Source organism: Coenobita brevimanus, chromosome 33, assembly GCF_032717465.1.
Source record: "Coenobita brevimanus isolate Jiangsu-jjx chromosome 33, ASM3271746v2, whole genome shotgun sequence".
Taxonomy (NCBI): domain Eukaryota; kingdom Metazoa; phylum Arthropoda; class Malacostraca; order Decapoda; family Coenobitidae; genus Coenobita; species Coenobita brevimanus.
In genome coordinates, this window is record NC_136986.1 from 9,987,229 (window position 1) to 10,010,479 (window position 23,251).

Consider the following 23,251-nt stretch of genomic DNA (forward strand, 5'->3'; position numbering starts at 1 on the left):
TCTATCAAAGGCCTTTTCTAAATCAAGAAAAACAAAATACAGATCCCTTTTCTTACCAATATATTTTTCCTGAAGCTGTCGAATAATGAATATGGCATCAGTGGTCCCCCTACCTGGTATAAACCCAAACTGCATCTCATCAATTTCACTCTTTCACTATTCATACTTTCTAAAACTCTTTCCAGAGCATCGCCCTTCCCTTTATACACATTAACAATTACACTCTTCAGCCAATCATCTGGGACAACACACTCATAAATAATCATATTTATTAGGTCAGTGACTAACCTCACCCCTATATCTCCTGAGGCCTTCAATATTTTGGCAGTCAACCCAGACACACCTGCTGCCTTCCCCACCTTCATCCTGCCTATTGCCTCACTCACGGTAGCAGCAAGGGCCAAACACTGGACCTGCTGGCTCCAAGCTTTCCCTGTTCCAGTGAAAATCCTCATTCAACAACCGGCTATAATGCTCTCTCCATTCATCTTTATTATCCTCACTGTTCACCACTACCTTTTCTTCATCATGCCTCACGCACTGCTCACCTGTAATATCCCGATTATCCCCCTTCATCTGATTTGCCACCTCAAATATCATATTTTTCCTTTCCCCATGATTTAGGTTATCAATTAAAAGTCTCAGTGACTCAGATTTCGACATGTATACCTCTCGTCGAGCCCTACGCTTGGCAGGCAAGTATTCCTCCTTGTTACCACCCTTCTTCCATTTTCGGAAAAGCCTTCTTTTCGCCTTAACTGCAGCTTCTACACACTCATCCAACCACCAAGTTACTCTTTGTCTTGGTTGGGCATCTTGTCCAACCGCATATTACATTAGTAACTCTCAAAAGACTGTTCTTGAGGGTTCTGTACTGTTCATTAATGCCTCTGTCTATGACTCCCTGTTCAGCCATATACTGTATATATATATATATATATATATATATATATATATATATATATATATATATATATATATATATATATATATATATATATATATATATATATATATATATACATACGGCTGCAATACATTCACAAAGGTGAAAGCGTTGTATTAATATGAAAATAAACGCCAGCGTGATTAGGAACATCTTTCATATAATGTAATGGTTTGACATCTCATTTGTCATTTTCAAACCTAGGTATCATAATCATATTATGTTTATATTTTTATCATAGGCATGGTGTTTACTTTGGTTTTTATTGTATTTTCCCTAATATTGAAAATGAGAAATGAGTTGCCGAAACGTCATCAATTTATAAAGATGTTCCTGATCACATAGATGTTTATCTATCTATCTATCTATTTCTTACTTTCTCTCTCTCTCTCTCTCTCTCTCTCTCTCTCTCCGGAAAACAACTAACTAAAAAGACAAACAATTAGCCTTGGACAAGGACTGACCAAAAGATGACGACCAAGGACCGGACAAAGGACATGGTTATCAGAACTTGAAATGTAAGGGGAGCGAATGATGAGGTGAAAGAGAAAGATTGTCCAGGTGCCTGAGGGTGCGAAAGTTGATGTATGAGGAATAACTGAAACGAAATGGAGACGTGAGAGTGTGAGAGAATGGGAGTATGGATAGGGTATATGTGCAGGAGTAGGTGAGAATGATAGGGCAAAAGAAGGAGTATGTATAGTTGTGAGTAGAAGATGGAAAAAGAGCATAAGAGAGTAAGGATCAGTTGGGTCAAGGATTGTGTGGGTAAGATTGAAAGTTGGAATACAAATGTGGGCGATTATGTGTGTGTATGCGCCAACGCAAGATCGTGCAAGCAGAGTGAGAGATGAGTTCTGGACAAATGTGGAAGTGTGCAAGGAAAAGTTTGGAAGGAATGAGAGAGTGTTTTTGATCAGTGATATGAATGGTAAAGTATGGCATGTGATGGTGGATGGAATAGTTGGTAAGTGAGGTGTGCCTGCTGAGATAGATGAGAATGGCAGTGCGTTAGTGGACATTTGTGCTGGGAGGGGGTTGGTGATAGCCAATACCCTCTTCAGGCACAAGATGATCCACAGGTACACATGGCGAGTGATGAGAAGGGTGGGTGGTGAACTGAATGAAAGGAAGGCAATGATTAATTATGTGTGTGTGGATGAAAGGATGCGAAAATGTGTAATGGATGCAAGAGATTATAGAGGTTTGGGGAGTGGACTTTCTGACCACTACTTGGTGGTGGCCAGAATGAAGGTCCAATTAGGATGGAGAAATAGAAGAAGGGAGGGACGGGAAGAAGGAGTATTTGTAGGGAGAGTGGAAAGGTTACAAGAGGATGAGAAAAAGGCAGAGTATAAGAGAGAAGTGGAAGAACGATTGGGAAAATATGAATTGGAGCAGATGGGGGACATGGAAGGTGTGTGTAGAATATTTACAGAAGAAATATGTGCAGAATGTGATGTGGTGTGTGGGATGAAGCGAAGACGGAGGGATGTGCAAGGAACAAAGTGGTGGAATGAAGAGGTAAGGCAGGCTGTGGCACAAAAGAAGAAAGCATACAATGGCTGGATGAGAAACAGGGGGGTGGAAGAACTTGAGAGGCAGAAGAGAGAGTTTTATGTAGAAAGAAAGAGAGAGGTGAAAAGATTAGGAAGAGAGAATAAGAAGAAAGCGGATGAGGAAGTTGGAAGGAACTTGAGTGTAAGGAGGAGGGACTGTAAGAAAATGTTCTGGAAAGAGGTGAAAAGAGTAAGACAAGGTGGAAGTGAAGTTAGGGGAGTGAAAGATAAAAATGGTAGATTACTAGTGGAGAAGGGAGAAAAAGTGAGCAGATGGAGAGAACACTTTAAGGAACTGTTGAACATAGAGGATGAAAGTAATGTGAGTAGAAGTAGCTGGGAGAAGGAGGGAGGTGAGAAGACAGGAAGAAATCACTAGGATAGAAGTTCTGGAAGCAATGAAGAAAGTTAAATTCGGGAAAGCTCCAGGAATTGATGAAGTGTGTGGTGAAATGCTGAAGTAAGGGGGAGAGATAGTAGTAGAATGGATGTGGAAAATGTGCAGATTGCCCTGGGAGGAAGGTAGAGTCCCGGAGGATTGGAAGTCAGGTATAATTATTCCCTTGTACACAGGAAAAGGGGAAAAAGTAGTGTGTGGTAGTCAAAGGGGCATCTGTCTTCTTAGTATAATAGGAAAAGTGTATGGTAGGATACTTATTGTCAGAGTTAGAGAAAGAACAGAGGAATTAGTTGGAGAAGAACAGGGAGGCTTTAGGAAGGGAAGAGGTTGTGTAGATCAGATATTCATTCTTAGATCTTTAGTGGAAAAGTTCCTAGAGAAGGGAATGAAGTTGTATGCGGTTTTCATGGATTTGGAGAAAGTATATGACAGGGTGGATAGACAAGGACTGTGGAAATTATTAAGAATATATGGAGTAGATGGGAAGTTTTTGAATGCTGTGAAGAGTATGTATGATGATGCTAAGGCTGCAGTGCATGTGGATGGTGAACTGAGTGAATTTTTCTCTTTGAAGGTTGGGTTGAAACAGGGATGTGTCATGTCTCCATGATTGTTCAATCTGTACATGGATCGGGCAATGAAAGAGGTACAAGGTAGGGTAGTGGATGTTGGAGTGGCCCTGGTGAGAGAGGGTAGTGTTTGGAAACTCCCTGTACTGTTGTTTGCAGATGATACTGTGGTTTTGAGTGAAGACGAAGGAGAGCTTCAAGGCTTGGTGGATGAGTTTGGGAGAGTGTGTAAGAAACGGAATCTCATGGTGAATGTAGGGAAGAGTAAAGTGATGGTCTTTGAGAGAGGTGAAGTCAGTGAATGTACAGCGAGGTTGGATGGTGAGGAATTGGAAAATGTGAGTACATTTAAGTACTTGGGTAGAGTGATGAGTAAGGATGGAGGTTTGGAGGGTGAAGTGTTTGAAAGGGTACAGCAGGGAAGAAAGGTTGCTGGTTCCTTGAAAACAGTGATAAGAAGCAGGGAAGTGAGCATGGAAGTGAAAAAGTTACTACATGACAGTATTGTGATACCAACTCTAACGTATGGAAGTGAGGCTTGGACGCTGCTGGAAGGACACAAGTCAAGAGTGAGAGCAGTGAAAATGAGTTATTTAAGAGGAGCCTGTGGAGTCACATGGAAAGACAGGCTGACAAATGAGAATATAAAGGATCGTTGTGATGTGGATGTGGATGTGATAGGAAGAGTTAGGAGGAACACACTGAGGTGGTTTGGCCATGTGGAGAGGATGGAGGGTGAAAGGCTGACGAAGGGAGTGTATGTGAGTGAGGTGGAGGGGGGAAGAGGGAGGGGGAGGCCGAGGATGAGATGGAGGGATGGGGTGGAGAGGTATATGAGAGAGGGGTGTGTGAGTTGGGAGCGGGGCAGTGAAATGGTGGGAGACAGGGCGACGTGGGGGCGATTTGTTTGTGGCCACCCCGAACAGGATTGAGGCGTCTGGCAATATATATATATATATATATATATATATATATATATATATATATATATATATATATATATATATATATATATATATATATACGGCTGCAATACATTCACAAAGGTGAAAGCGTTGTATTAATATGAAAATAAACGCCAGCGTGATTAGGAACATCTTTCATATAATGTAATGGTTTGACATCTCATTTGTCATTTTGAAACCTAGGTATCATAACCATATTGTGTTTATATTTTTATCATAGGCATGGTGTTTACTTTGGTTTTTATTGTATTTTCCCTAAAACTGAAAATGAGAAATGAGTTGCCGACACGTCATCAATTTATAAAGATGTTCCTGATCACATAGGTGTTTATCTATTTCTTTCTTTCTCTCTCTCTCTCTCTCTCTCTCTCTCTCTCTCTCTCTCTCTCTCTCTCTCTCTCTCTCTCCGGAAAACAACTAACTAAAAAGACAAAGAATTAGCCTTGGACAAGGACTGACCAAAAGATGACGACCAAGGACCGGACAAAGGACATGGTTATCAGAACTTGAAATGTAAGGGGAGCGAATGATGAGGTGAAAGACAGAGAGATTGTCCAGATGCTTGAGGGTGCGAAAGTTGATGTATGAGGAATAACTGAAACGAAATGGAGAGGTGAGAGTGTGAGAGAATGGGAGCATGGATGGGGTATATGTGCAGGAGTAGGTGAGAATGATAGGGCAAAAGAAGGAGTATGTATAGTTGTGAGTAAAAGATGGAAAAAGAGCATAAGAGAGTATGGATCAGTTGGGTCAAGGATTGTGTGGGTAAGATTGAAAGTTGGAATACAAATGTGGGCGATTATGTGTGTGTATGCGCCAACGCAAGATCGTGCAAGCAGAGTGAGAGAAGAGCTCTGGACAAATGTGGAAGTGTGCAAGGAAAAGTTTGGAAGGAATGAGAGAGTGTTTTTGATCGGTGATATGAATGGTATAATATGGAATGTGAAGGTGGATGGAATACTTGGTGAGTGAGGTGTGCCTGCTGAGATAGATGAGAATGGCAGTGCGTTAGTGGACATTTGTGCTGGGAGGGGGTTGGTGATAGCCAATACCCTCTTCAGGCACAAGATGATCCACAGGTACACATGGCGAGTGATGAGAAGGGTGGGTGGTGAACTGAATGAAAGGAAGGCAATGATTAATTATGTGTGTGTGGATGAAAGGATGCGAAAATGTGTAATGGATGCAAGAGATTATAGAGGTTGGGGGAGTGGATTTTCTTTGGGGAGTGGACTTTCTGACCACTACTTGGTGGTGGCCAGAATGAAGGTCCAATTAGGATGGAGAAATAGAAGAAAGGAGGGACGGGAAGAAGGAGTATTTGTAGGGAGAGTGGAAAGGTTACAAGAGGATGAGAAAAATGCAGAGTATAAGAGAGAAGTGGAGGAACGATTGGGCAAATATGAATTGGAGCAGATGGGGGACATGGAAGGTGTGTGCAGAATATTTACAGAAGAAATATGTGCAGAATGTGATGTGGTGTGTGGGATGAAGCGAAGACGGAGGGATGTGCAAGGAACAAAGTGGTGGAATGAAGAGGTAAGGCAGGCTGTGGCACAAAAGAAGAAAGCATACAATGGCTGGATGAGAAACAGGGGGGTGGAAGAACTTGAGAGGCAGAAGAGAGAGTTTTATGTAGAAAGAAAGAGAGAGGTGAAAAGATTAGTAAGAGAGAGTAAGAAGAAAGCGGATGAGGAAGTTGGAAGGAACATGAGTGTAAGGAGGAGGGACTTTAAGAAAATGTTCTGGAAAGAGGTGAAAAGAGTAAGACAAGGTGGAAGTGAAGTTAGCAGGGGAGTGAAAGATAAAAATGGTAGATTACTAGTGGAGAAGGGAGAAAAAGTGAGCAGATGGAGAGAACACTTTAAGGAATTGTTGAACATAGAGAATGAAAGTAATGCGAGTAGATGTGGCTGGGGAAATGGCTGGGAGGAGGAGGGAGGTGAGAAGACAGGAAGAAATCAGTAGGATAGAAGTTCTGGAAGCAATGAAGAAAGTTAAATTCGGGAAAGCTCCAGGAATTGATGAAGTGTGTGGTGAAATGCTGAAGTAAGGGGGAGAGACAGTAGTAGAATGGATGTGGAAAATGTGCAGATTGGCCTGGGAGGCAGGTAGAGTCCCGGAGGATTGGAAGTCAGGTATAATTATTCCCTTGTACACAGAAAAAGGGGAAAAAGTAGTGTGTGGTAGCCAAAGGGGCATCTGTCTTCTTAGTATAATAGGAAAAGTGTATGGTAGGATACTTATTGTCAGAGTTAGAGAAAGAACAGAGGAATTAGTTGGAGAAGAACAGGGAGGCTTTAGGAAGGGAAGAGGTTGTGTAGATCAGATATTCATTCTTAGATCTTTAGTGGAAAAGTTCCTAGAGAAGGGAATGAAGTTGTATGCGGCTTTCATAGATTTGGAGAACGTATATGACAGGGTGGATAGACAAGGACTGTGGAAATTATTAAGAATATATGGAGTAGATGGGAAGTTTTTGAATGCTGTGAAGAGTATGTATGATGATGCTAAGGCTGCAGTGCATGTGGATGGTGAACTGAGTGAATTTTGCTCTTTGAAGGTTGGGTTGAAACAGGGATGTGTCATGTCTCCATGATTGTTCAATCTGTACATGGATCGGGCAATGAAAGAGGTACAAGGTAGGGTAGTGGATGTTGAAGTGGCCCTGGTGAGAAAGGGTATTGTTTGGAAACTCCCTGTACTGTTGTTTGCAGATGATACTGTGGTTTTGAGTGAAGACGAAGGAGAGCTTCAAGGCTTGGTGGATGAGTTTGGGAGAGTGTGTAAGAAACGGAATCTCATGGTGAATGTAGGGAAGAGTAAAGTGATGGTCTTTGAGAGAGGTGAAGTCAGTGAATGTACAGCGAGGTTGGATGGTGAGGAATTGGAAAATGTGAGTACATTTAAGTACTTGGGTAGTGTGATGAGTAAGGATGGAGGTTTGGAGGGTGAAGTGTTTGAAAGGGTACAGCAGGGAAGAAAGGTTACTGGTTCCTTGAAAACAGTGACAAGAAGCAGGGAAGTGAGCATGGAAGTGAAAAAGTTACTACATGACAGTATTGTGATACCAACTCTAACGTATGGAAGTGAAGCTTGGACGCTGCTGGAAGGACACAAGTCAAGAGTGAGAGCAGTGAAAATGAGTTATTTAAGAGGAGCCTGTGGAGTCACATGGAAAGACAGGCTGACAAATGAGAATATAAAGGATCGTTGTGATATGGATGTGGATGTGACAGGAAGAGTTAGGAGGAACACACTGAAGTGGTTTGGCCATGTGGAGAGGATGGAGGGTGAAAGACTGACGAAGGGAGTGTATGTGAGTGAGGTGGAGGGGGGAAGAGGGAGGGAGAGGCCGAGGATGAGATGGAGGGATGGGGTGGAGAGGTATATGAGAGGGGGGTGTGAGTTGGGAGCGGGGAAGTGAAATGGTGGGGGACAGGGCGACGTGGGGCCGATTTGTTTGTGGCCACCCCGAACAGGATTGAGGCGTCTGGCAATATATATATATATATATATATATATATATATATATATATATATATATATATATATATATATATATATATATATATATATATATATATATATATTGTTACGGAACAGAGAAAACTGTCCCGCAAAGTTGCAGGTTCAAAACAAAAGAGTTAGGTAAAATTACAAGTTAAAGTTTAATGCTCAGGCTAACAACAAAACATTCAGGACTCATAAGGATGATGTAATGGCAAAAAACAGGTTAAATATATGGTTAACTGCAATAGCCTCTATTAACACGAAATTAGCATGAGTAAATTTATCTAAGTCAGCCCTGATAAAATGAAAATACCAGATAATACTCAGTGAATGCAAGATATATTATTACAGATACGAAATATTATGAACAATTGATGACATGAAACTTTACATTAATCACAAAAACCTTACTAGGCCTAGGAATTAACACTTTATGCTACACAGTACAAGAAAAAATGCAATAACACTTATACTCAAATTACACAGCTGCTAGATGGGTGGAGACTTCCTGAGCACTCACAATAATAACTGTACAGGGGAGGACAGAGATATGAGCAAAATGAGGAGTAGATCTAAGTGGCAATAATGCAGAGACTGAGCTCATTATATAGGGGCCGGTAGAGCTTGATACAACTTGTAAGAAGGACGTGCAAATGAAGCCATTGGGACAAAGAGCTGACAATCCTGCTCTGAACAACAGAAAGAACGACTTACTCTTCTCTAAGGGAGGAGGGGGGGAGTGAGGTAGAACACGCTCGTGATCAAACATGCAGCATACTGTACGTTAGAATTACACAAAGAATGATTAAATCATAGGCTATGTAACACCTCCCCACAAAGAAAAAGAAATTTACAAAGGAAATTTCTTATTACTCTAAAACAATCTGTCTAAAGTCTAGATAAGCAATCTGCAATAACATTTTCTTTCCCCTTGACATGTTGTATGTCTAATGAATACTCCTGAAGAAGTAGACTCCATCTTGTCAATCTCTGATTTTTATCTTTAAATTTAATAAGGAATTTCAGTGGGTTAGGATCGGTATAAATGACTATGGGTTCAAAACCAAAACACAAATTAAATGAAAAATGCTGTAAACCCAAAATCAAGGCCAAAAGCTCTTTCTCAATAGTTGAGTAGTTCTTTTGAGGTGGAGTGAACTTCTTACTGTAATAAGATACAGGATGTTCAATACCCTGATCATCCTCTTGCAGCAAAACAGCCCCAGCTCCTGTATCACTTGCATCAACAGCCATCTTAAAAGGCTTAGCAAAATTTGGAGTAGCGAGCACTGGCTGACTTAATAGGATAGCTTTAAGTTTGTTGAAAGAGGATTCACAGTTATCGGTCCAGACAAATTTAACTCCCTTTTTCAGTAGGTCTGTAAGTGGTGATACAAGATTTGAAAAGTTAAGAACAAATCTCCTGTAATAACCTACCATTCCCAAAAATCTTTGTAGCTCTTTCCTACTTTTAGGTCTGGGAAGATCACTTATAACCTGAACCTTAGCTCCTGGTGGTGCAACATGTTCATCACCAATTACGTACCCAAGGTACTGAACTTTAGCCTGACCAAACTCACACTTTGATAAATTAGCTACAAGATTAGCCTGAACTAAACGCTCAAGAAATTTACTGACATGGCATAGGTGATCTTTCCAGTTGTCACTGAAGATTAATACATTATCAATATAAACAAGACACCCTGCCAAACCCTCTGTTACAACATTCATGAGCTTCTGAAATATGGCTGGTGCATTCTTCATACCATATGGCATTACAGAACATGCAAAAGTCTTTCCTAGTGTTACAAAACATGAGATCTCCCTAGCACGTTCAGTCATAGGTACTTGCCAGTATCCCTTTAACAAATCAAACTTACTTATGTACCTAGCTTTTCCGATCTTGTCTACGCAATCTTCCACGTGAGGAAGAGGGTAAGTGTCTGTTTTGGTTATCTGATTAACACGTCTGTAGTCAATGCAAAGCCGCTGTGACCCCCCTGGCTTAGGGACCAGAGTGACAGGAGAACTCCACTCGCTCTTACAGGGCTCAATCATCTTGTGGTCCAATAGGTAGCCAAGCTCCTTCTGGATGAGAGGAACTTTCACTGGGTTCACACGGTAAGGAGGCAGTTTAATTGGCTTTGCGTCTCCAACATCGACATCATGCATCAACACAGTGGTTCTTCCTGGAGTAGCACGGAACACTTGCGGGTACTCCTGCAGTAATGCCGAAAACTCCTGCCTTTCCTCGGGAGCTAGATGAGAAAGCTTAGTTTGGAGATCATTCATGATATCAGGATTCTTCCCCAAACTATCACTCGGGCTCATGCTGCATGGGAGAAATTCACTTGCAAACTCGGGTGGAACAGCTACAGTGAAGACTGGATTATTTTCGTCCCGCCTGTGATATAACTTTAGCATGTTGATGTGACAGAGTTGCTTGTTCTTTCTACGATCTGGTGTGGCGATGACATAGTTGACATCACTGAGTTTCTTCTCCACGAAATAAGGACCAGTAAACTTGGCTTGAAGAGGTTGCCCATGCACCGGTAGCAGAATCAAAACCTGATCTGGCTGAAAGTGGCGTAACTTGGACTTCTTATCATACCAAGTCTTCATCTTCTCCTGAGCAGCTCCTAAATTCTCTCTCGCCAGCTGTAAAGCAGTGGACAGCCGTTCTTTGAACTTCATCACTTACTGCAGCAGGTTGACGTCATCTTCCTCCGACACCCAGCATTCCTTGAGTAACTTAAGGGGTCCTCTTACTTCAAGGCCAAACAGTAGTTCGAAAGGTGAGAAGCCCAGTGATTCATTTGGAGATTCTCTTGCAGCAAACACAACGAATGGAAGACCTTTATCCCAGTCTTTCTGATGTTCCAAACAGTATTTCTTGAGCATCGATTTGAGTGTTTGATGATATCTCCCCAACGCTCCTTGGGTCTGGGGATGGTAAGCTGAAGACGTGATCTGGGTGATGCCCAACTCTTTCAGAGACTGCTTGAAAACATTTGACATGAAATTACTTCCCCGGTCGGACTGTACCTCATTGGGCAGACCAAACTTTGTGAAGAACCCTAGCATTTTCTTAACCACGTTCTTTGCTGAGATATTTCTAAGTGGAATGGCTTCAGGATAACGAGTAGCCATATCAATCAGGGTCAACACATAAGAAAATCCTGAAGAAGTCTTAGGAAGAGGGCCCACAATATCCACCGAAACACGGGTGAAAGGCGCCTCAAAAGGAGGAATGGGAACTAGAGGTGCAACTTTTTCGGTCTGATTACACTTCTCCACAACTTGACAGGTGTGACAAGACTTACAATACCAGGAAACATCCCTGAAGATACCTGGCCAGTAGAAGTGTTTCAAAATGCGTGCCACAGTCTTCCTCACTCCAAGGTGTCCTGCCAAACTGGAATCATGAGCCACTCTAATGATATCCTGCCTACAAACACGAGGGTTGACAACTTGATGTACAACCTCCCATTCACAGTCGGCTGATGCTGTTGGGGGTCTCCACTTCCTCATAAGTACTCCTGACTTTATATAAGAACAAGTAGAAGCATCGGCTGACTCTTCCTCACTGCAAGCAGAGTTAGCTAGACCTTTCAACTCAGGGTCAGCAACTTGCAACTCAACCAACTCTTGACGAGACAAATTATCAACACTACGGGGTACTGCCTCATCTGGTGAGTGGTCCAAATTAGCAAGAAAAGTGTCAGCTAGGATAACATCATCATCATCATTATCCTCTAAGTCACCAGTAACTTTAGACTTAGCCCTAGTGACAGCACATGCAGGGAACACATCAGGGACATCACAATCCTGGGCCGCAGCCACTGGCACACTAGACAACTGAGGAGCTGGACACACTTGACTTCCACCAATATCATTTCCAAGTAAGAAAGTTACACCTGACATTGGGAGTGTCTCAACCAACCCAACCATAACGGAACCATTAACAAAACCAGACTCTAAATTCACTCTGCACAGAGGGACAGAGAAGTAATTATTCCCTACACCTTGTAAGATTACAGTTTCATCAGAGGAATTAACATTAGAGCCTAGAACACTGGTCAGCATAAGGGATTGGCAAGCACCTGTATCACGATATATTTGAACTGATTTCCTGTCATTACTGTCCAGAGGACTGACAAAACCATCAGACAGGAAATTAGCACATGAACTCTTGAGAGTGTCACCCACGTTACTGCTCAAAAGAGGAGCTCCATCATGAGAATTTAAGTTACCCCTCAAAGCAGGTTCAGTTAACTCAATTAAAGAATTCTGGGAACTCTAAAGGGTGGACACTAGACCAATTGACTGAATATTTAAAGACTCCTTTTTGTTCACGTCACGCTGTCTCCTGAAACATTTCTCCGTAGTATGTCCAAGCTTACTACAATAAGTACATTAACTTTTCTGAAATCTAGAGGTGAAGCTGGTATTTACTTCCTGAGAAACATCATCTTTATTCTCTTTCCTGTTACCTGTACTCTGAGTAGAGGCAACGTACTTACTCTCAGCTTTCCTTTTTTCTTTAGAATATCTATTGTGAGTGAGAACATATTCATCAGCTAAAACTGCAGCATCAGACAAATTATCTATTCTTTTCTCATCAAGATATAGGCTTACATCTTTACTAATACACCTTTTGAAGTCCTCCAGCAAAATCATCTGCTTAAATTTACCAAAATCAGAATCCACATTCTTAGAATTTAACCACTGCTCTAACAGATCTTCTTTGATTTGTGCATACTCAACATGGGATTGCTTATCTTGTTTATAAGTTGTCCTAAATTTTACTCTATAGGCTTCAGGAACAAGCTCATAGGCCTTAAGAATCAAGCTCTTAACTACATCATAATTATCAGATTGATCCTGAGGCAAAGATGCATAAGTTACTTGAGCTTTACCGGTGAGAACAGTTTGAAAGAGTACTGGCCAATACTTTTTGGGCCAATTAAAACCTGTACCTACCCTCTCAAACAACTGAAAATACTTTGTTAAATCAGATTCATTAAAAGGAGGGACAAGTTTAATATTTTTAGCCACATCAAAATCATCAGAGCTAGATGATCCAGTTCCGCCTTGTTTCATGCGATACTCATGGTCTGCCTGAATCCTAGCAATTTCATTTTGTGCCTCCTGAATACGAGCCTGAGACTCAGCCTCCTTAGCACGTGCCTGAAACTCAGCCTCCTTAGCATTTGCCTGAAATTCAGCCTCCTTAACACGAGCCTCCTGCAGGGCTAGCTGTAACTTAGCTAATTCAATCTGCGTTTCCTCATTTGGAGGAGTTACATTAAACAAGCTTTCATTAATCATGTCAACAATTTGATCTTCACAATGATGAGAGCGAACAGCAATTCCCAATTGTTGAGCAACAAGCTTAAGTTCATTCTTTGTTCTGTTTTCTACATCACACACTGTTTGCACATTTGACAAAAAATCTTTGGCTTCATCAAGCGTAGTAATAGTAGACATCATGAATAAATCACAGTCACAAAATATCAAACAATATCCTTATGATATCCTGAATATCCTGATAAGAGGTCGCCAAATTTATGTTACGGAACAGAGAAAACTGTCCCGCAAAGTTCCAGGTTCAAAACAAAAGAGTTAGGTAAAATTACAAGTTAAAGTTTAATGCTCAAACTAACAACAAAACATTCAGGACTCATAAGGATAATGTAATGGCAAAAACAGGATAAATATATGGTTAACTGCAATAGCCTTTATTAACACGAAATTAGCATGAGTAAATTTACCTAAGTCAGCCCTGATAAAATGAAAATACCAGATAATACTCAGTGAATGCAAGATATATTATTACAGATACGAAATATTATGAACAATTGATGACATGAAACTTTACATTAATCACAAAAACCTTACTAGGCCTAAGAATTAACACCTTATGCTACACAGTACAAGAAAAAATGCAATAACACTTATACTCAAATTACACAGCTGCTAGATGGGTGGAGACTTCCTGAGCACTCACAATAATAACTGTACAGGGGAGGACAGAGATATGAGCAAAATGAGGAGTAGATCTAAGTGGCAATAATGCAGAGACTGAGCTCATTATATAGGGGCCGGTAGAGCTTGATACAACTTGTAAGAAGGACGCGCAAATGAAGCCATGGGGACAAAGAGTTGACAATCCTGCTCTGAACAACAGAAAGAACGACTTACTCTACTATAAGGGAGGAGGGGGGGGGTGAGGTAGAACACGCTCGTGATCAAAATGCAGCATACTGAACGTTAGAATGACACAAAGGATGATGAAATCATAGGCTATGTAACAATATATATATATATATATATATATATATATATATATATATATATATATATATATACACCCCTGGGGGTAGGGGGGCTTTCAAGAATACTCCCCCAGTATCCCTGCTTGTCGTAAAAGGCGACTAAAAGGGTGGGCGGAGGGTTAGTGCCCCTCCCCGGAAAACAACTAACTAAAAAAACAAACAAGAAGCCTCGGACAAGGACTGACCAAACGATGGCGACCCAGGACCGGACAAAGGACTTAGTAATGAGTACATGGAATGTAAGAGGAGCGAATGATGAGGTGAAAGAGAGAGAGATTGTGCAGGTGCTTCAGGGTGTGAAAGTGGATGTATGTGGAATATCTGAAACAAAATGGGGAGGAGAAAGTGTTAGAGAATGGGAGTATGGATGGGGTATATGTGCAAGAGTAGATGAGAATGAGAGGGCAAAGGAAGGAGTGTGTATAGTTGTGAGTAAAAGATGGAAGAAGAGCATAAGACAGTATGGATCAGTTGGGTCAAGGATTGTGTGGGTAAAGTTGAAAGGTGGAATACAAATGTGGGCGATTGTGTGTGTGTGTGCGCCAACGCAAGATCGTGCTAGAAGAGTGAGAGAAGAAATCTGGACAAATGTGGAAGTGTGCATGGAAAAGTTTGGAAGGAATGAGAGAGTGTTTTTGATTGGTGATATGAATGGTAAAGTTGGTAATGTGAAGGTGGATGGAATAGTTGGTGAGTGGGGTGTGCCTGCTGAGACAGATGAGAATGGGAGTGCGTTAGTGGATGTTTGTGCTGGGAGGGGGTTGGTGATAGCCAATACCCTGTTCAGGCATAAAATGATCCACAGGTATACATGGCGAGTGATGAGAAGGGTGGGTGGTGAACTGAATGAAAGGAAGGCAATGATTGATTATGTGTGTGTGGATGAAAGGATGCGAAGATGTGTAAAGGATGCAAGAGTGTATTGAGGTTGGGGGAGTGGACTTTCTGACCACTACTTGGTGGTGGCCAGAATTAGGATGCAAGTAAGATGGAGGAATAGAAGAAGAGAAAGACGAGAGGAAGGAGTAGTTGCAAGCAGAGTGGAAAGGTTACAAGAGGATGAGAAAAATGCAGAGTATAAGAGAGAAGTGGAGGAACGATTGGGCAAATATGAATTGGAGCAGATGGGAGACGTGGAAGGTGTATGTAAGATATTTACAGAAGAAATATGTGCAGCATGTGATGTGGTGTGTGGAAGGAAGAGAAGACGGAGGGGGGTGCAAGGAACAGCGTGGTGGACTGAAGAGGTGAAACAGGCTGTGGCACAAAAGAAGAAAGCATATAATGAATGGATGAGAAATAGGGGCGTGGAAGAAGTTGAGAGGCGGAAGAGAGAGTTATATGTGGAAAGGAAGAGAGAGGTGAAAAGATTAGTAAGAGAGAATAAGAAGAGAATGGATGACGAATTTGGAAGGAATTTGAGTGTAAAGTGGAGGGACTGTAAGAAAATGTTCTAGAGAGAAGTGAAAAGAGTAAGACAGGGTGGAAGTGAAGTTAGCAGGGGAGTGAAAGATAAAAATGGTAGATTACTAGTGGAGAAGGGAGAAAAATTGAGCAGATGGAGAGAACACTTTAAGGAATTGTTGAACGTAGAGGATGGAAGTAATGCGAGTATAAGTGGCTGGGGAATGGCTGGGAGAAGAAGGGAGGTGAGAAGACAGGAAGAAATCAGTAGGATAGAAGTTGTGGAAGCAATGAAGAAAGTTAAATCGGGGAAAGCCCCAGGAATTGATGGAGTGTGTGGTGAAATGCTGAAGCATGGGGAAGAGATAGTAGTAGAATGGATGTGGAAGATGTGCAGATTGGCCTGGGAGGACGGTAGAGTCCCGGAGGATTGGAAGTCAGGTATAATTATTCCCTTGTACAAAGGAAAAGGGGAAAAAGAAGTGTGTGGTAATCATAGGGGCATTTGTCTTCTTAGTATAATAGGAAAAGTGTATGGTAGGATACTTATAGACAGAGTTAGAGAAAGAACAGAGAAATTAGTTGGAGAAGAACAGGGAGGCTTTAGGAAGGGAAGAGGTTGTGTAGATCAGATATTCATTCTTAGATCTTTAGTGGAAAAGTTTCTAGAGAAGGGAAAGAAGTTGTATGCGGCTTTCATGGATTTGGAGAAAGCATATGACAGGGTGGATAGACAAGGATTGTGGAATGTGTTAAGAATATATGGAGTAGATGGGAAGTTGTTGAATGCTGTGAAGAGTATGTACGATGGTGCGAAGGCTGCAGTGCGTGTGGATGGCGAACTAAGTGAATTTTTCTCTTTGAAAGTTGGTTTGAAACAGGGATATGTCATGTCTCCATGATTGTTCAATCTGTACATGGATGGGGTAATAAAAGAGGTACAAGGTAGGGTAGTGGATGTTGGAGTGGCCCTGGTGAGAGAGGATAGTGATTGGAAACTCCCTGTACTGTTGTTTGCAGATGATACTGTGTTGTTGAGTGAAGACGAAGGGGAGCTGCAAGGCTTGGTGGATGAGTTTGAGAGAGTGTGTAAGAAACGGAACCTAAAGGTGAATGTAGGGAAGAGTAAAGTGATGGTCTTTGAGAGAGGTGAAGTTAGTGAATGTACAGCGAGGTTGGATGGTGAGGAATTGGAAAATGTGAGTACGTTTAAGTATTTGGGTAGTGTGATGAGTAAGGATGGAGGTTTGGAGGGTGAAGTGCTTGAAAGGGTACAGCAGGGAAGAAAGGTTGCTGGTTCCTTGAAAGCAGTGATAAGAAACAGGGAAGTGAGCATGGAAGTGAAAAAGTTACTACATGACAGTATTGTGATACCAACTCTAACGTATGGAAGTGAAGCTTGGACATTGTTGGAAGGACACAAGTCAAGAGTGAGGGCAGTGGAAATTAGTTATTTAAGAGGGGCCTGTGGAGTCACGTGGAGAGACAGGCTGACGAATGAGGATATAAAGGAGCGTTGTGGTGTGGATGTGGATGTGATAGGAAGCGTTATGAGGAACACACTGAGGTGGTTTGGCCATGTGGAGAGGATGGAGGGTGAAAGACTGACGAAGAGAGTGTATGTGAGTGAGGTGGAGGGGGGAAGAGGGAGGGGGAGGCCGAGGATGAGATGGAGGGATGGGGTGGAGAGGTATATGAGAGAGGGGTGTGTGAGTAGGGAGCAGGGGAGTGAAATTGCGGGGTACAGGGCGACTTGGAGGCGATTTGTTTGTGGCCACCCCAAAAGGGATTGAGGCGTCTGGCAATAGATATATATATATATATATATATATAGATAGATAGATAGATATATATATATATATTTATAAATATCTACATACATATATATTTATATATTTATATTTATATATACATACTTACATATTATATATATATATATATATATATATATATATATATATATATATATATAGATATATATAGTGTTTATACAGAGAGAGAGAGAGAGAGAGAGAGAGAGAGAGAGAGTCATTATTTCATTACAGATTCTAGAGATCGTCTGTGGGAATCGGTACCGATGGTTGGATCAGTGTTGGAACCTTGGCTACAAGGCAGTTGTTTTCCAATGCTGCTCACGGACAACTTAGCAGCAAATAGCACCATAATAAAGGTAATACTAAAGATGAATGTTAAATTACGCTCCAGTACTGGATGAGATCCATACTTTGATATCTCAGGTCATTACCAGTCCGATGGTCTCACAGCTAGAAAGGAGTTTTAACACTGAAAGTTTCCTTTAGTACTCAATAATACACAAAAGACAATTTTTTTCATTATATCAAGGATATTACTGTACCATATTAAATACCTTGATAATTAGGAAGGAGGTAAAGAGAGACTGAGTGATAAAGAAGAAAGTAGGGGAGTGGAAGATAAGAATTACTGATTGCTAGAGGTGAAGGGAGAAAAAGGGAACATATTGAGAGAACACTTTAAGGAACTGTTAAACACAGGGAGTGAAACTGGTGTGAGTATTAGCAGCTGGGGAGTATCTGGGACGAGGATGGAGGTACGGGACGAAGTGATCAGTAGGTTGGAAAGGATGGAAGCAATGAAGAAAGTCAAAATGCGGAAATCCTAGGAATTGATCAAGTGTGTGGTGAAATGCTGAAGCATGGGGGAGAGATATTAATAAAGTGGATATGGAAGATGTTCAGATTGGCGTGGTAGGAAGACAGAGTCCCGGAGGACTGGAAGTCAGGAATAATTATTCCCCTGTATAAATGAAAACGGGAAAAAGAATTGTGTGGTAATCATAGTGGCATTTTTCTTCTACATGTAATAGAAAAATTATAAGGCAGGATTCTTACTGACAGCGTTAAGGAAATAACAAAAATAAGTTAGAGAAGAACAGGGAGGTTTTAGGAAGAGATAAAGTTGCGTAGATCAGATATTCGTCCTAAGATCTTCAGTGGAAAAGAGTCTACGAAGGGAAAGAAGTTGTATATGATCTCCATCGATCTGGAGAAAGCAGATGGCTGAGTGGATGGGCTAGGAATGTGGAAAATATTAAGATTACATGAAGTAAGTAGGAAGCTGTTGAATGCCGTGATGATCATGTATAAGGGCGCTAAGGCTGCAGTACGTGTGAATGGTGAACTGAGTATATTTTCCTGACTGAATGTTGGATTGAAACAAAGATTTATCATGTATCAGTGGTAGTTCAATCTGTATATGGATGGAGTTATAAAAGAGATACAAAGTAGGGCAGTGGATGTTAGAGAGGTCCTAATGAAAGAGGGTAGCGTTTGGAAACTTTCTGTTCTATTGTCTGGAGATAATACTGTTTTGTTAAATGCCGATTAAGGGGAATCACAGGGCTTGGTGACTGAGTTTGGAAGAATGTGTAAGAAACGGGATCTAAAGATGAATGCAGAGAAGAGTAAAGTTGTGATCTTCGGGAGAAAAGAAGTCACTGAATGCACAATGGGACTGGATGATGAGGAAATGGAAAATGTGAGTTTACTGAAGTACTTGGGTAGTGTGAAGAGTAAGGATGGAAATTTAGAGGATGAAGCCCATGAAAAGGTACAACAGGGAATGAAGGTCCCTGATTCTTAGAAATCAGTGATATGGAATAGGGAAGTGAGCAAGGAGATAAAAAAGCCTCTGCATGATAGGATTGTGATACCAACTCCAACACATGGAAGTGAAGTTTGAACCTTGTTGGAAGGGCACAAATCAAGAGTGAGAGCAGCGGAAATGAGTTATCTGAGAGGAGCATGTGGAGCTACATGGAAAGACAGACTGACAAATAAGGAAATGAAGGAGCGTTGTGGTGTGGATGTGGATGAGATAAAAAACATCGGGAGAAATACACTGAGGTGGTTTGGCCATGTGGAGAGGATGGGGAACGAGAGCCTCACAAGGAGAGTGTATGTGAGTGAGGGGGAGGGGGGGGAAGAGGGAGGAGGAGACCAAGCATGAGATGGAGGGATGGAGTGCAGAGGTATATGAGAGAGGGGGAAGTCAGCATAATGGCCAGGAACAGAGCGACATGGAACCGATTTGTTTGCTGCCTTCCTTTGCAGGACTGAGACGTCTGACTATAGACAGATAGAAAATTAATACAAAATTTTAAAGTAATAATACACTTTCCTCGCAGGCATCTTAACCCTATGAAAACTAATCTACTCTGCATAATTATATACTGTTTTTTATTAGAGTATTGGTGATGTTGGAGCAGCACGGGGTGTGGGTGTGTTTGAGGTGGGTGTGGACGGTCAGGACACTAACGTGACACAGGCACAGCTCTCCCCGGTGGTCAGCCAGGCTCGTCGGGTAGGTCACTCTTACATTTTTGCTCAGGTGAGGTCACTCTAACACTTCTGTTGTGGCAGGTAGGTCACTCTCACATAACTCTTGAGTCAGTCAGGTATTCTCTCATTACCACTGAGGTGGGTTCACCGCTCTTACATTACTGCTTAGGAGGGTAGTTCACTCTCACATTACTGATGAGGTGGGTAGGTTATTCTCACATTACTGGTGAGGCATATAGGTCACTCTCACGTTAGTGTAGAGGCGGGTAGGTCACTCTCATTGCAGTGCTGAGGTGGGTAGGTTATTCTCACATTAATGCTGGGGTGGGTTGGTCAGTCTCATTACTGCTGAGGCAGGTAGGTCACACAGCTAACTTATACCAAGGTGGTGTCAGCAGCTGCGGCAGGTGTCGTGGTGCGTGATGGTGGTGGTGGTGAGTGACGACCCAGCCTTCCTCACTGCCTTCGCTGATTGGTCCCTCAATGGCCGGCTCCTGGTGTGGTCGACGAGGCTCCTGGTGGTCACTCGCCTGCCCAGGGAAGACCTCGGGGCTCTACTCGTTTCCCACTGGACTTTTTCCATGATGAACACCTTGGTTGTAAATGATGAAACCTCAGCATCTGACAAACGGTAAGTTATTCAGCAATGAAGAATGTACCTCTAATGCCAGTTTTAGTTTTTTGTAGGACACCACGTATTTGAAATTGGCACATGCTTACTTTTTTTTTTCATTTTCCATAAAAATAAAATTGATTAAATCTTTTGCTAATCTTATACTAACTTTGACCTTATGTACTAAACCCAGCCTTCTTCAACACTTAAATATTCTAATCTTTTCTAATCATTCGTCTCAGCTCACACAACCCTCTTTAGCTTCCTGTGCTTCACAAAGAGTTTCTAATCAAAATCTTAAATAAACTGCCAGCACTGCCTATTCTACAGTACCAGTCTACAAAAAAAGTAGATCTACTCAAGCCCCCTCCCACCCAAACAGGGCTTCAGTCATCATCGGTACCACTGCTGTTCACTATCATATCTCCAACAACTTCAGAATGTAGTTTCCCAAGTATTACGCTCATTTCAATCATAATCCCTGAATCTTGGGGGTCTTACAAGCCAAGCCCTTCGCGTATGAATTTTTTTTCTTGAAAGTAGGCTTTTTCAACCAGTCATAGCTGCATAATTACAGTATACTGAACTTTCAGTTAAGGACCAGATTATTCATCTGTCCCTCATCTTTCCATTGTAAATGTCTCCAGGTTGGCTTTATGTGGAGGCTTTGTGGAGGTAGGAGGTGATGAATAGAGGTAATTTGGGGAATCACGAAAGGATGTTTTTATAGAGGGGTGAGTCAGTAGTTACAGCCCACAGCCCTCACCCTAGCTGGGACAATGAGGAATTCCGTGCTCCCATACACTCATGCACCCCCTTGCCCGACTTGTCCTTGACACTCCTCTCCACAGCCCCCAGCCACTGCCACATGAATGACTCATCACCCCTTATACGTTTGGCTAACTCAGTTTATTTGCCCAAATTTTCCTGTTTATTCAGAGTGACAATGTGCATTACAGTGTGTTGGATGGGAGAGAGAAAAGAAACGCCAAGGTTTATCACACATGACTAGCCATTACAATTTCTTTTACTTGCTCTGCGAGTACTTTTTCTGTGTCACATGAATCACCTGAACTATCCCTGTGGTCATGTCCATTTCTGACACGCATTTTCTTCTTTTTTTTTTTCTAAAGCACTTATTTGGCTAAGGTATTACTGCACAAGAGGAACTGCACACAAAAAAATACTAGTTTACTATCACAACAAACCTAGTTTTCATGTATCATGCACTATATTGCAGCAATTCCTTTTTCTAATGTAAGAAAAAAAAAAAACGCTGCAAGCCTGCAAACCGATACATCAAAACAAAAATAAATACACGATAATAAGTTCCCAAATTGAAGGTCTGCTCAAGATTCTTGGACACACTGCATTTAAAAGACTGGAGGTCATAAGCAGTAGGGAATACATACGGAGGAAGACAGTTCCAGAGCTGACCTGCTGTACACATAAAGGACTGGCATTAACAGTTAGCTCTAGCATTAGAGGGTTGGACAGAAAAAAGATAAGAGTTTGTGTCTACACTGGTGCTACCTGCCTGCCTTAATGGTTGAGGGATGCAAGCAGAGAATTCAAAGGACCAGTGACCATTGAATTACCCCTAGACCACTAAACTTCAGTGCCTGTTGCAGTGCAACTCAACATGGGTATATTATACCCGAGTTTGGAAAAAACATAGTAAATATGCAAATTTATTAAAGCTATCCCTTACACACTTAATTTAAGGCATCTTAATATTACATAAACTGTTAGTAACTCTTAATTACTATGAATGAGATATTTTAGGGAAGTTTAGAAAAAAACATCCAACACTAAAATTGTCACCAATTTTTTGGAAAATATTAAAAAAATAAAAATAAATACTCCACCAAATTACCCCAAACTTCCCCAAACCCTCCAAGCACTGCTGGCTCTGCTCCAAGGGGGTTATTAGCACCAAACTCACGTATAATATACCCAAGTATGTCACTGGTTGGTTATCACTAAACTTGTTTACACTATACCTGAACCCATCACTATGGACAATTCCAAGCCAAGCAGCAGCACAACGTGACCTACCTCCTTGAGCACTCGGGGAGCCCTGAGGGTACTGAAGGTTCCAGCACACTGGCTTGGTGGGATCACTGTGTAATGCGAATGACATCATACGCATCGGGTATACTATACCCAAGTTTAGTACTCTAGGGTTAACGAAAGAAAAGAGACAAAGATGCAACAGCACGGCAAAAAGATAGGGGTTGAAGGCAGCCAGTAAGAGGAGGAGAGTTAATGAGATGAAGTCTTTGACATTTGTAGTATGTGGGGCACCTCTCCACACATTAAAGTAGCGGGGTACACAAGGACAAATAAAACCCCTGTTTAAAGTCAACAACTGTGCAGGGGTAAAGAAGGTACAGAGTCAACATAGCACACCTAATCACTTGGAAGCAGATTTTATAAAGGGAGGTAATATGATCTTTCCAAGATAAATCCCGAGAGAATGAAACACCAAGTATGTTCAAAGATGATGCATGAATGATATGGGTATTGTTAAAAATTAGAGGATATTCCTATGGTAGATTTTAATGGGTCGAAAGATGTAAGAACTGGGTTTTCGATGCATTAAAAACAAGATTACTTTTACCC

General features: G+C 41.6%; 1 protein-coding gene across 1 annotated transcript in view; it reads left to right on the top strand.

The window, feature by feature from the left end:
• Nucleotides 1–23,251, top strand: part of LOC145395786 (ionotropic receptor 93a-like) — a 131,139-nt gene that overhangs the window by 50,545 nt on the left and 57,343 nt on the right. Inside the window, exons 2-4 of the mRNA XM_080269323.1 lie at nucleotides 17,740–17,864; nucleotides 19,919–20,035; nucleotides 20,412–20,644. Of these exons, the coding sequence (XP_080125449.1) occupies nucleotides 17,772–17,864; nucleotides 19,919–20,035; nucleotides 20,412–20,644 (443 nt within the window). The 5' untranslated portion in view covers nucleotides 17,740–17,771. The remainder of the gene's footprint in view (nucleotides 1–17,739; nucleotides 17,865–19,918; nucleotides 20,036–20,411; nucleotides 20,645–23,251) is intronic.